Genomic DNA, 13,401 nt, shown 5'->3' with positions numbered 1-13,401 from the left:
ACACATATATATATACACACCACACCACACTCATAGACACAAATACACACATAGACACAAATACAAACACAAACAAACAAGCACACGCACACACACCACACAAACACATTTTCCTCTCTCTATCACTCTCTCTCTCTCTCACATACACTTCATAGGTATGTATGACACCCTCACTACACTCCTGCCTGCACGCTCCACCCTCAGTCCTAGAGGACAGGCTGGTTGACCCAGGAGGAGGGGATAATGGGAGAGGTTGGGGAGGGGGGGGGGGGGGTTGGGGAGGTAGGAGCGGACGGAGCTCAGATTCATTTCTGCTGGCTGTACTGAAGGCACAGCACATTGCAAGAGCATAACGTGACGCACAAGGAGCGGGGACACACATGGCTATCAAATGGATTACTCTGCCGTACGCTGGTGAACTCCACGAACACAGCAAAGGCAATTCAGTCAGCAGGCACACAAAGGACTGGCACAGACCTGGCAGAACTCCCTTGTCCCACTGACAGAATTAAGAGGAAAAACTTCCTGGCTTTGATGAAGACACACTGACATATATACATATGTTTGGCTTCCTTCCTTATTGACACAGGAGCCAGCTGATATTACTCACTTGGATTGACAGCACTGAAGATGTGAAAGTTCGGGGTAACATTTGGACAGAATTTTGTCACACAGCTGCACCAGTAAAGTGGACCACAAGTAAGTGCATTTTATTTACTCTGTAGTGATTGTTTGTTTTGATAACTAACAGCCATATTTATAGTGATAGTACACATGCTTCTACATTAAATCTTCCCATAATTCCCTTCTAATCACTGTGAACACTTAACAGCCCAGTAGTCTGCAAAGGAGCTCAAACTTGTTCATGTTGTTTGGTAATGGATTTGATCGGCGACAATTCTAGGTCATCCCCCTGTACATTTGCAGTATCTTGTGTCCTCACGAGACAAGTGTATTTAACTCAAGCTCTGTATTCAGTCTTCATTTATCTTTTATTAGTTCTAATTTTTACATTTCATTCTCACTAAAGAGTCTCGTAGTTATAAATATCATTAATCCAATCCTTCTGATTAGTATAACATTTATACTGATAAAACGCTATAGGTCTTGCTTTTCCTATAAGAACAAAAAATGGAAGAAAAATCTACGATAAATAATGTTTGCCATTGAAGAGGATTTTTTTTGTTAAGAAACAGTAAAGGGAACTTATGACTGAAGTGACTGAATGTATTGATTATAGACATAATTGAAAAATGTTGAACAATCGCTGCAGTGTAAAGAAGCTTTTATAACAGATACGTTGATATAGTATTTTTACATATACATTTTGTGAATTTAGTCCTTGGTCATTCAGTTGATTTAACGGAAAAATAGACCCATTGGACTAAAAAGCGACAGTGTCTATTTGTCCAATCCTGACAGTCCTGATTTCCACACATGTAATACATTAACATTTTCTCAACATATGCAGTATGTCCTGCACAGAATGGTATGCTTGATTGGAAATGTTTTATGGCTGAGCCTAATTGAAAAAGCATGTGATTCTCTCCAAGTTATTTTTTCTCCGTAGATTAAAAAAAAAAGCTCAAAGGAACTGTCAGGTCCTTAATGTGATCTGCTCTAGCATGTAATTTTAATGGACTGTAATCGTGACGGCTCCTAATGTTTGTCCCGTAGTCACTGAGACCAGGGGCAAAAACGCACCAAGAGAAAACGACACACGTGAGAAAGCTCACCATGCACTGACAACAAGGTGAGAGTTGTCACAGCCGTATACTCACCTTGGGTTGTCTTCTTTTTATGTGCATGTGTGTGTGTGTTTTTGTCTGTTCCGCCCGTATTTTAAGAGGCAAATCAAAGGCCTTTAGATGATTAAAAGGATAATTCTGCTCCTCGGACAGCTCTGTGTGTATAGTACACACAGGTCTGCATCTTCAAAGATGATTGATTTATTGCCTGACTTTTAAAGGACTTGTACCAAAACACAGCAAATGAATTAATCTACAAATGGAAGTTAAAAGTGTCTCTTCACTGTGACGCAATGACAGCAAAGCACAGACTTTCATACGCAGTAAAAGCCTGTGTCTTAGTTTCCATATAGCAATTGCACAATTTAAGAAAAGAAAAATCTCCCTCGCCTGTCAGTTGAATCAGCAAGATCTTTAGTGATAGAGAACAGGAAGCTGTTTGTGTAAACCTTAAGTGCTTTTAACAGGTTTTCCCATAAATTGTACACTTTCCTTCCTCTTTGTGTGTTTGGCACAATCTATAATGTGTCCAAAATGACTTCCTTGATTGTTGCCCCGTGAGGAAAAATCATGTTATTTTCATGGTCAGTTAAGGCTAGTCTCTATCAGGGGATCATTCCACCATGTGACACTTATCTGAGCATATCAACTGCAAACTCTCTGGCCTTTTTTTAGCTGACTTGGTGATACTGGGGCTCAGTTTCCATTCTTCTTGGGGGAATACTCTGAATTGTATATTAGTTGTGTGACGCAAAAAAAAAAAAAATCCTCGTTTTATTTAGGGCACGAGCTTGTTTGCAATGTGCTGGTTAATGATACACAACAAGGAAAACAGCCAATGTTCTTATGAACAGGCGTTATCAGTGCTGATAAAGGGCAATGGACCTTCTTCAACACCTGACCTAGTGAGATCAGATCTATACACTGGCCGGTACATTGTGGAAAAGCACTCATGGGAACGTTGCTGAATACTAAAACCCCAAGCAGCGATGCAGCACACACAGCTGAAACTTTGGCAAGTGGTGACTGTATCAGTGTTTGCTGAGGTGTGTTCGCACATGATTAACATTTAATAGCTTGTTTGGGCCGGACAGAAAAAGAACAAAGTGTTTACTTTCATTGCTCACAGTGGCTGCAGTCTACAGCCCAGACTAAAACCTGAGAGCCCCACACATAAAGAAGTGACTACATCATCGGTACGGTGAAGAGAATCAGATTTCTAATGAGTACGGCAGGTGCCTTATCAAATTGAAATGCATGAATATGTTCAGGCTATGCATCTGTCATTGAACTAACCCATTCAGAGGAGGAATTTTTGCTTTATTAGAGGGCGCCTATGGGGATCTAATTTAATGATATGTGCGGCTCAAAGGAGTAAGCGTGGTCATGTCTTCCTTATCATGCAGATGGAATGCTGCCCAACCATCAGTGTGGCACCACATGACTCATCCAGACCTTTATTATGTAGGGAGCTATTGATCGATATGTAAATAAAGTCTCTTGTCATACCGAGAAAAGCGGCATCTGGCACCAAAGCTGACGTGGATCACATTGTGTCATCTGATGCTTGATTCATATGTTTATTTTCAGTCGGCTTGGATGCAGACTGTGCCGGAGCATTTTAATCCTTGTTTCCTGCTGCCAAAGTCTATTAATGATGATGTTTATCAAAATCAAACAAAACTATCAAGCATATGTGAAACCGTTTCCCCCTTTTTGATATGTACTGACAGGAGGAGGGAAGTGTAAAATTAAGAGAAAATAACAGGTGAGGGGGGAACAAATAGTAAAGAGGAAGAGAAGGCAGATTGTATGGGGAAATTATTGACAGGTTTTCGCTAAGCTGCCACTGAGGGAAACAAAGGTCCTCATTAATCAGAATGGGTCAAATCTGGTCAAAGGTACTGACAAGACACACGTGGTGGAAGTGATGGCTCTTCCATTATGTGTGGATTATTGCACCTAGTCCTCAAGCACCTGTGTGTCTGCCACTGCTGCCAGCACTATTGCATGTGATCCACTGAGTATAACTTTGAATCTGCCAACAATGGTTCCATCCACACTGTAAGAGTCAGAGTGGCTCTGTCAATGCTTTCTGAATGCAAAAAGGTGCTCTGCGTGTCAAAGACTGATATACAGTAAATGGTGATTACCTGGCACAAGAAATGGCACGAGAGGTCAACGTGGCAGAAAGTAAGGACACAAAGTGTAGTGTCCTCTGTCCTATGGTACCAAGCCATGGGTAAGATACCATAGCAGAGGATTTACATGTTGCAGCTTATATTTGCTAGATTTGAATGAGTTTGTTCTCCTTTCCAGACATTCATTGTATTCCTTTCAATGGAAACTCTTATTAGAAAGTTCCAGAAACCTTTACAGTGCTGATCAAGTTTGCATAGATTTTTGCATAAAATTGCAATTATACATTATGAATGTGATGGAAACATACGCATACCGTTTCTGTTGCCTACACACCAACGTTTTTCATTCCGCATTGTTTTTACTGGTCTGAAACCGGCCACAATCCTTCCAGGTGACGAATTCAGTCTATGAGTCAGCTTCACAGGGAAACTGTTCGTATAAGTGCTGCTGATATCACATTAGATTTATGACCAAAGTATCCCCTCAAATTAGATTATTTTGAATATTTTTCAGATTGCAGAAAATGGCCAAATAAATCATTTTGACAAAATAACACCGTAGTGATGTGGTGATCATCTCATCCAAAAATGTGTCTCTTCAAGACATTTGGAGCTAAACGTACGTTACGATGGTTTCGGAGGACTTTGACATAAACAGATCTCGACATAGCTGAGACATGACGTAGTCTGTCAAAGGGAATGACCAAAACATGTGTGAACAGCAAGAACTGAGGCCTGAAATGTTGACAGATGTGAGGTTGGTAGCTCTAATGTTTTCCGGGTAGACTCTAACTACCTGTCTCTGTAATCCCTATAGGCACTATGGACCTGTGCGCCGGAAATGCATGATAGGATGGGAATGGACATGAAAATAGATGGTTTGCATCTGGAGAGTAAAGCAAGAGAGCAGCCAACTCTATCACTAATCACAGTGAAAGCTTTAAAGTAAAGGGAGGAAGCAATGCACTGCACTAACTACTAAAAGCTGTGTCCACAGTCCACATCCAGCATGGGGAGATGGAATAATTTTGTGCTTAACATTTAGTCGATCGGACGGATGGGAATGCTGTGCTGTGCTTGACTTATTAAGGAGAGGGCGGAATACATTTTCAGGGACAGGCTAGGTAAAGAAATACATTAAACTGCATGTAGCACGTTTCTGCGGACAATATTTACCTTCTCTGTGTACCCTCAGGACAGGAAACGTCAGTGCCAGATGTTTCGGAGCTATGCGTGGGTCTCCTGTAGTTGAGCCATTGAGCAATCCATCTAGATTTTTTGGATGCATGTGCTATGCAAATGAGACAGGAACGCTTTCGGAGAAAATGCTTAGTGTCCTTCAGGAGGTTACGACAACAGGGGCTTCTTCAGAACTGATCAGAACAAGACTTTCGAGAACTGGGGCAAATCTCTTGTGAATCGGTTCAGCGGAAAACGCCTCGCGCACACTCTTATTTATGATCCACAGACAAGTCAAGACTTTTTCTCCATTAGTTATTAATCCTTTAATTTCACTCTACTGAATACAATATGGGGATAATTAGTTTGGCATTAGGATTGAAATAAATAATGGGGATTCATTCACAACGGTATTATGCACATCCCTAAGTCATTACACCTTATCTTCACAGAGGAAAACTTGAAAGGGGGATTCCATCAGAAATAAGGTACATGGGAAAATATACATAATGAGATTATATATGAGGTATACATAAAGGGCCGCAGCAGAACAAAGAATCCTCTCAGGAATTATGTTGTAATTATACGAGAGGGGCGCAAGGCTCCTCAGTTCCTGACAAAGAGGGGCCAGGAGATGCCTTGATGAAAAAGGGGCCTCGTTGTCTAAACCCCTAATTAAAAAGAAACTTGAAAAGGAAGACATAATAAACTGATAATAAGAAGGAATATTTCCAGCTTTGATCTAAGGTCCCCTTCAATATTTGAACAGAATTATAATAACTTTTAAAGCTCAACCAATGCAGATTCAGAATACTGCGATACTAGGTGGACTTGGCATAGCCACTTGTAACAGTGTTGTGGTCGCCTGCATGGTGTGGCAGCGGGGATTCACTTAAACCAAACAGCCGTTGCCTGACTTACAAGAAATGCTCTCAGCCCGAGATTCTTTTCCTTTCATCCACGTCCCTACCTTCATGCCGGGGCGGAAAGGTCCAGCTGGCCTGGCTTGTCATGCATTCATCTGAATACATTCCTCTGGCAAAGCTAGCATATAACCCTTGACAATATGTTCAGCTGTGTTATCTCACACACCCAGCAGTGAGTACGCTATTAGCAGCAAATTGGCCACTGGGTCTCAGTAGACTAGTGATAACAACCTTGTAATGTCTTGTTAGTCACATTCAATTGAACCATGCTATCGCTTTAGTTTTCCTCTTATTTTTAGACATGGAAAACAAATGATAAATATTGCAATGTGGTTTCCGTCAACACTCACTTTGCTTTGTAAGAGCGCATTAGAGCACTTTAGAGCTATTTTTGGCCACGTTATCTTTCCTTATCTTATCCACCTCTGTCCACAACTCTATTCTTTTACCTTGTTCAGGCCTGTTCTCCTGCCCCTTTCACCCACACTGCCTTCCTCCACTTAGTTCATCTTCTTTCCTTTTCCCTCCCAGACGTTCTCTGTACGTGCCGTTTATTTGACCAAGGATGCCCCCAGTGTCCCAAGACTCTGTTCCTTAAACCATCGTCTCATTCCTATCCACTTTCTGTTCTTTTGAGACATTTATTTATAAGCAAAGACAAATAAACGTAAAATTTTATTGAGAGCGAGCGAGCGAGAGAGAGAGAGAGAGAGAGAGAGAGAGAGAGGGGGGGAAAGTTAGTGAGGGGGGGAACAAAAACAGGGGAAAAAGGAATGTATGGGGTTAAGCATGGGATGAGAGCGATTATTAGAGCAGAAGTGGAGGAATACGAGGGGTGGGATAGAGTGGAATAGCTGTCAAATCAACCTTGAGAAAATATGAAAAAGAAAATAAACCATGTTGGACTTGCGTCAAATAGAACTGGGAACTTTGAGTGATGGACAAACAGACGCACTGAAGACTTATTAAAAAATTGGAGACAGCACCAAAAAGACAACAATATTCACATGGTCAAATTCCTCAACATTGCATGAAAGAAGTTACTTATCGTTTACAGTGTGGAAATGTAACAGCTGCACCCAAGACAAAGAGCCCCTGTGATTAATCCTTGCATCAACATGTATCCTAAAATAAATAAAAACTCCAAAAGGGCAAATTTACTCAGCTGACAAATTTATGGGCAATTAGGGGAGGAAATGCAATAAAGCATTCAGGGATCATACCGCTATTGTGATAAGCAGAACAAGTCAATCGTTTGTTGATCAAACATGTGGACTGTCTTGTGACCCTGCACCAGTTTGGCCCCTAGAGACCTTTATTGCTCAGGGCATCGTTCAAGCAAACCAAAACAACGACAGATTTGAGTGGATTTCACACATAGCCTATACAATACCTTGTTTTGTCTTCTCAGGAATGGAAAGCATCGGTGTGGAAACGGACTGGGATGGGTTAGCCCTCTCCTCGCTGGTCTCCACAGGAAGGAACAACTTCTCTTCCTCGTCTTTGTTTGTCTCCGAGCTGAACTCCCTCAACAGTTCTCACAGCGGCGGGTCTCTCTTCGGGATATTCCCTGAGAACGGCTCCAGCAGCAGCACGCCCCAGCCCAGGGTGAGGGACCTGGGCCTGGCCCGCGTGGAGATTGCGGTGCTCGGGCTGGTGCTGGCTCTCACCACCCTGGGGAACAGCTTTGTGTTGTGGGTGTTGTTGAGGAGGAGGAAGCAAAATGCACCCATGCACGTGTTCATGGTCAACCTGTGTGTGGCTGACCTGGTGGTGGCCCTCTTTCAGGTCAGTTTTCGCTATCACTCGAGACCTTTATAGAGAAGCCGTACTTTTACAATTAGATAGCCTACAACACAATTGCCAAAACCTCTGGGCATTGTAGTTTAAAAATAAAATTGAAGCAAACATTTCTCAAAGAAGAGTAAACTGCAGATTAACACACATTTGTTGTTCTTGTAAGTGTGTATGGCAGTAGGACTATGTTGGGCCCGAGTAAAAGTTATTTGTTATTAATGAACGTGTTACTTACTCGTTATAATTTTAGTATTTCTCTTCTACATTTCTAAGGGCTAAACTACTGTTCTAATGCTCAAATATTCTACGACTCTTTCATATAAAAGTTTTCTTTTTAATCTGTGCGTCAAAAGGTTCTTCCCCAGCTAATATGGGACATCACAGGGAGGTTTCAAGGGCCTGACGTGCTTTGCCGGTCTGTGAAGTACCTGCAGATTGTGGGCATGTTTGCTTCCTCCTACATGATAGTTGCCATGACAGTAGACCGGCACTATGCCATCTGCTGCCCGCTGCAGGCCTACCGTGGGGGATCAATGTCCCGCTGGAACACCCCCGTAATGGTGGCCTGGGGGTTGTCGCTAGTCCTCAGCATACCGCAGGTAAGGACGAATGAACAAATGCAATCCAAACGTCACACACGCACGCACGCACACACACACACACACACACACACTCTCAAAAACACATGGTGAAATAGGAAATGAGAGCTCAGAAGGGCATTCACACCCTGGTTTCAACAGTAGAGCTCAAGATGTCCGGTCTATTTTTGGCTCTGTGAGGTCCTTGCAGTTCAGCTAATGGAAGAAAAAAAACTGACGGTCATGGCTGTGGGTGTACTGACCTCCCTCATTGTTTCCGGTCTATTAGGTGTTCATCTTCTCTCGCTTAGAATTGGGTCCCGGAGAGTACGAGTGCTGGGGTCAATTTGCTGAGCCGTGGGGGCTGAAGGCTTACGTTACCTGGATGACTGTGGCTGTCTTCGTGCTGCCCGCCCTCATCATTACCATCTGTCAGGTAAAACTGGTTGCACTGGCTGGACCCTCTATCTGTGCACTGTCCACAGAGGCCGTTGACTAAGATTACATGCTGGCAACATCATCCAATGATGAAGCGTGTAGCATGAATTAGATTCTGTTTTGCTTTCATGGAGGGCGCATTTGGCATGCATTGTTTGATAACCCGTCGGGGGACTGTGGTCGGTGTTATATAGCATCCCATGGCGGATAGGCATTCTGAGCTGCCTCCCATCAGCCCCCCTGCTCTATTTAGGGAAAGATATTTTCAGGGTCCAGCTATTTCCCCTAATTAACACAGCACTTTGAGGACCACTGCTGATGTGGCTGCTCAAAAAAATCTTCCCACTGTGAGAAGCTCCTGCCAGGAGGGGGAATGTACCAGATCTCACATAACAAACATAGAATCCCCTGACCTTTATTCATGATCAGATTTCAATTCGAGAGGCCTCGTCAGTCTTCAGACACTTTTTGAAAGGTACAGTATGATGAAGTTACTGCAAGAAATTTACTTTACTGAAAGTTACAGTTGACTTATGCCAGATAATAAATGTATTTTACCAGTATACTGTATTGTGTTACGCTGTGCTGGCAGAAGAGTAACAGTTGTCAGTAACATACATTAAAATCCGTAAAAAAAAATATTAAAATGGTTTTAGTTCCTCAGGAGAGTATGAAAAATAATTTTGCTGCCGTCAACTTTTATGATTGATTTTCGGATTGTGACAGAGCAGAGGAATAGCATTATCATTGCATAAAAATGTCTGACGCTGGTTTATGGCTGAAGGCCGACACGCACTCTATCTCTCTCTTTAGTTTCATATATCCTGTCACTGCTGAAGAGAAAGTGCAAACAAGATTGTCTGCAAATAGCAAAGACAAGCATCTGAATCTGGCACGTGCCAGTCATAAAACTTGATCCTGAGCCCCTCGGGGTCTATGAATGATGGAACATCCTGTTTCCTCCATATTTATCTCTGCTAATGCTTGGACATTTTAACATTTTTCAGATAAGAATCTTCAGAGAGATCCACAACAACATCTACCTGAAGTCAGAGAGGGTGGTGACAGCCGAGATGAAGAAGAATGAAATCCTCTTCCGCTTCCACAGCTTTAAGAAGGAGGAGGAGCGGGCCAGGGAGAGGGGGAGACGGACGTCTGGAGGAGGGGGCAGGGACGGTAGAGGGGGATCGCTCTTGAACGCTGTCAACAACAACCCACACAATAACAGCCAAGCGGGAGAGTGTTACAACTGTGTACCCTCTGCTATCCAGTGTAATAGTTGCCATGGTGAGAATGCAACAGCAACAACATCATCAATGCAGCAGCAAACATTGAGCAACTCAGACTGCCAGGAGTCCTTCACGTCGTACGAGATGGCTTCAAGCTCACCCCGCTGCTCTCTCGACTATGTCCCCCCAATACCTCAAAGCAGTATGCCTCCAAGCATCACCAAAGCCATGTCTAAGACAGTGAGAATGACCCTGGTCATCGTGCTGGTCTACACTATCTGCTGGGCACCTTACTTCATAGTCCAGCTGTGGTCTGCCTGGGACCCCAACCCTCCAGACCAAGGTCAGTCCCATGGGTGCTGCATATTCACGATATTTCAAAGAGTTCTGCTCCGACATTGCAGCATTCAACTATTTCTGCAATTCACTGTCAAAGAGCAACACAAACAGACATCTGGCCCCCCTCCAGTGACTCACTTGAGTTGTTTTTCTCAAATGGATTGATCTTCCTTAGCCCAGTGTATCTATTTAATTGCCCCAAATGAGCAAAGCCTATCTGTTTTGCACTACAGGCAGCCAAAAACAAAAGCTGAGAGGCCTGGGTCTGCTCTATAACAGCGACCTTAGATCAATGCTTTTGTCCATTTTTGTGAGTCTAAACACGGTCTCACTCATTATTCAAAGGACACCCCGCTCCAGCTCAGATGTGGTAACAGTGAGTGAAATACAAGGTCAAAAACAATGTTTGTTTTGACCCTCGACCAGAAACCCCTGGATTACTTATCTGTCCCCTGTACATTTTGGCACACAATCAGCATCTGTTGATGTCTTTACTGGCAGTCTGTGAGGGAGAAAGTAAGGCTAAAGTGGACTCAAGTTGGGCTGATGGTATAGACTGAGCGGGTGTCCTCTGATCTGAAGCTAAAGACAAACATCAGAGGCATGTTTACATCCCTGCTGATTTTGCAATGCGGGCAGATGTTGACATTTCATGGACAATGATCCGTGCCAGCAGCTCTCGAATATAGTTAAAAAATCACGAGCAGACATGCGGGTAAAGACACGTATAGTTTGCACGCATACACACATACAGATACACGTATGTATACACATGAATGAGTTCTTACTATTGTAGTATGCAGCTCCTATATCTTCAACGCACACAAACACAAAGGCACACACACACATCTGATTATTATCAAAGTTTTTTTGTAAAATCAGTTTGTCCTGATCTATTGTCCTCAAGTAGCCATGGTGAAATGAGCATGTTTAAGTGATTACAAAAAAGACTTATTATTAGCTGTGAAAAAAACGAAAAAGGATGTACTGCATGTCGGTTTGTGTCCCCTCTGGGATATTTACAGTCCTGTTGCCATTCCTGAAGGAAATCAAATGGAAAACAATAATCGTGAATGGCCATATTCAAACTGAATAGTCGTTCATGTTTGTTTTGTCAGAGAGAGAAGAGAACAATGTCATGTAAACTGTGTGACCAACTGGGAGAATGTTCTAGCTCACAAGCACCGCCTGAAATTTACATTTCTTCTGTGTACTCTTTTGCATGTGCATGTGTTTATGCACTTGCCTTACAATGACTGTGTGTGTGTCCATCTCCAGGAGTGGCCTTCACCATCCTGATGCTGCTGGCCAGTCTGAACTCGTGCACCAACCCGTGGATCTACACGGCTTTCTCAAGCAGCGTCTCCAGGGAGCTGCAGAACCTGCTGCGCTGTCGGCCGCGACCTGGCCGCCGGGGCTCCCTGCCCGACGACTCCACCACCACACACACCTCCACTACAGGACACAAGGACACTCTGTACTGACAGGTGACTGATGAGATACACAGAGACTTGTTTGAAAAGGCACGCATGGGTGCACGCACGGCCGTTGCGAGGATGTGCCGTTTGCACACGACCCCTCCACCACCACCACCACCACCACCACCATCACCTCCATCTCCACCCTCCGGTCTGAGAACAGAGAGCGCTGACCTACACCAGATGTTTCCAACAACAAAGGACAGCTGAACCGTCAACAGGACCACTATCTGTAATCACCTGTCGTTTCCCCCCCTGTAGCAGTGAGGAAGGGTGTCATTGAGGATGTTAACACCCTTCTATGAGTGCACTGCGGGATATAGTGACAGTCACAGCATCTGCAATTCAAAATGGCCTTGAAAGTGATAGAGATTTCTAAACTCTGCTGTGGCTGAGTACTATGACTATGTCTGAGCAGAGAAAGAGTTTTCTTGTAAATCAATGCACAGAGCAGAGACGCAGGAATGCAAGGGGTGGATCAGTGAATTAATGGCCCTACGGCACGCCTAATGTACAAAGCAGCAGACAAAGCTATGGGTGCAGAGAAAACAAAGCAGCAGGCCGAGAGAGGGAGACTGCCGCTGGACTGAGAACAGACAGGGGATGACATGGATGTTACAGTGCACAGGAGCAGCCCTGAGAAGTAGGTTGTTTAAAATATAATAATGTGAACAAACTTTGTTCAATCAAAGAAAGCTAATTATGAGACGGATGCTCGGGGCGGGATTTATATTGTTTAGGGGGAATCCAGTTTCCAAAGAACAATAGCGATTTGTTACCGAGATCAACAGAGATTCACTCATGAGGAAGGTGCACTATTGGAGTCAACACACTGCCCCACGAGAAACTGGAATAACGTGGGATGACGCCAAATTAAACACACGCAATGAACGCACGCACACACACTCACACGCACGCGCACATACACAGACAAAGGAAAAAATGTGACAGGAGGAGGCTTAAGCCTTGAGAAGAATTCAAAAGAACAATCCAGGTTTCCTCAAGCAACTGGGACGCAATTATGTGATTATATTTCATACAAACACGGCATATGAGGTACACATAGATGACATACCTGCCATGCTTTGCTGAAATTGTGAGACAAGAACATGAACATTCAGCAGAAGGCACAGGTAGGAAACAAAACATTTCAGCATTCCATGTATAGTGATGAACAACATAAAGTATATTTATTGAAAATGTTAAGGCACATTAGATATTACCATAAGTTAAATGTTGAATGTAATACCATGCAGTTGATAAGATACCAGAGAAACCCAATATTTCTTCAAGCTCTACTGTGCAATGAATTCAGGTGTCAATAGTAGAGATTTTATGAAGGTTCAGCAGACAAAACATATTACTGTAAGTGTAAAAAGAATAATTCACATTAACAGCGAAACTACTCCCAGTCAAAACAAGTGCCTGTAATTTCAGTAGACGTTGGAGGGGCCTCCCTTCCTGGATTTATCTGAATGATGTCAGCCATGGTATTCTTAGAAGAGCTACCACCAGAGCAGCAATCATTGAATATGTTATCTCACACCA

The 13,401-nt window shown here is 43.3% G+C and overlaps 1 protein-coding gene across 2 annotated transcripts; it reads left to right on the top strand.

Moving 5' to 3' along the window:
• The first annotated feature begins 463 nt into the window (after window positions 1-463).
• LOC307253647 (vasopressin V2 receptor-like) lies at window positions 464-13,401 on the top strand. 2 transcript variants are annotated; one of them, XM_080031766.1, is made up of 7 exons: window positions 646-699; window positions 1,678-1,753; window positions 7,406-7,782; window positions 8,145-8,390; window positions 8,659-8,805; window positions 9,815-10,379; window positions 11,654-13,401. In XM_080031766.1, the coding sequence occupies exons 3-7, from the start codon at window positions 7,408-7,410 to the stop codon at window positions 11,857-11,859; spliced, it is 1,539 nt and encodes a 512-aa protein (XP_079887892.1). In that variant the 5' UTR covers window positions 646-699; window positions 1,678-1,753; window positions 7,406-7,407; the 3' UTR covers window positions 11,860-13,401. The 2 variants fall into 2 exon arrangements, with proteins under 2 accessions (XP_079887893.1, XP_079887892.1); XM_080031767.1 differs by lacking the exon at window positions 1,678-1,753 and having other exon boundaries at window positions 464-699.

This window comes from Ammodytes marinus (genome assembly GCF_949987685.1).
Source record: "Ammodytes marinus genome assembly, chromosome: 7".
NCBI lineage: Eukaryota > Metazoa > Chordata > Actinopteri > Uranoscopiformes > Ammodytidae > Ammodytes > Ammodytes marinus.
This window is presented reverse-complemented; position numbering and strand designations above follow the sequence as displayed.

Excerpts from the sequence above, each read along its gene's own strand:
- LOC307253647 (XM_080031767.1), top strand. The coding sequence starts at position 7,408 with ATGGAAAGCATCGGTGTGGAAACGGACTGGGATGGGTTAGCCCTCTCC. Across the intron at positions 7,783-8,144 it reads TGGTGGTGGCCCTCTTTCAG|GTTCTTCCCCAGCTAATATG; the intron begins GTCAGTTTTCGC and ends GTGCGTCAAAAG. Across the intron at positions 8,806-9,814 it reads TCATCATTACCATCTGTCAG|ATAAGAATCTTCAGAGAGAT; the intron begins GTAAAACTGGTT and ends AACATTTTTCAG.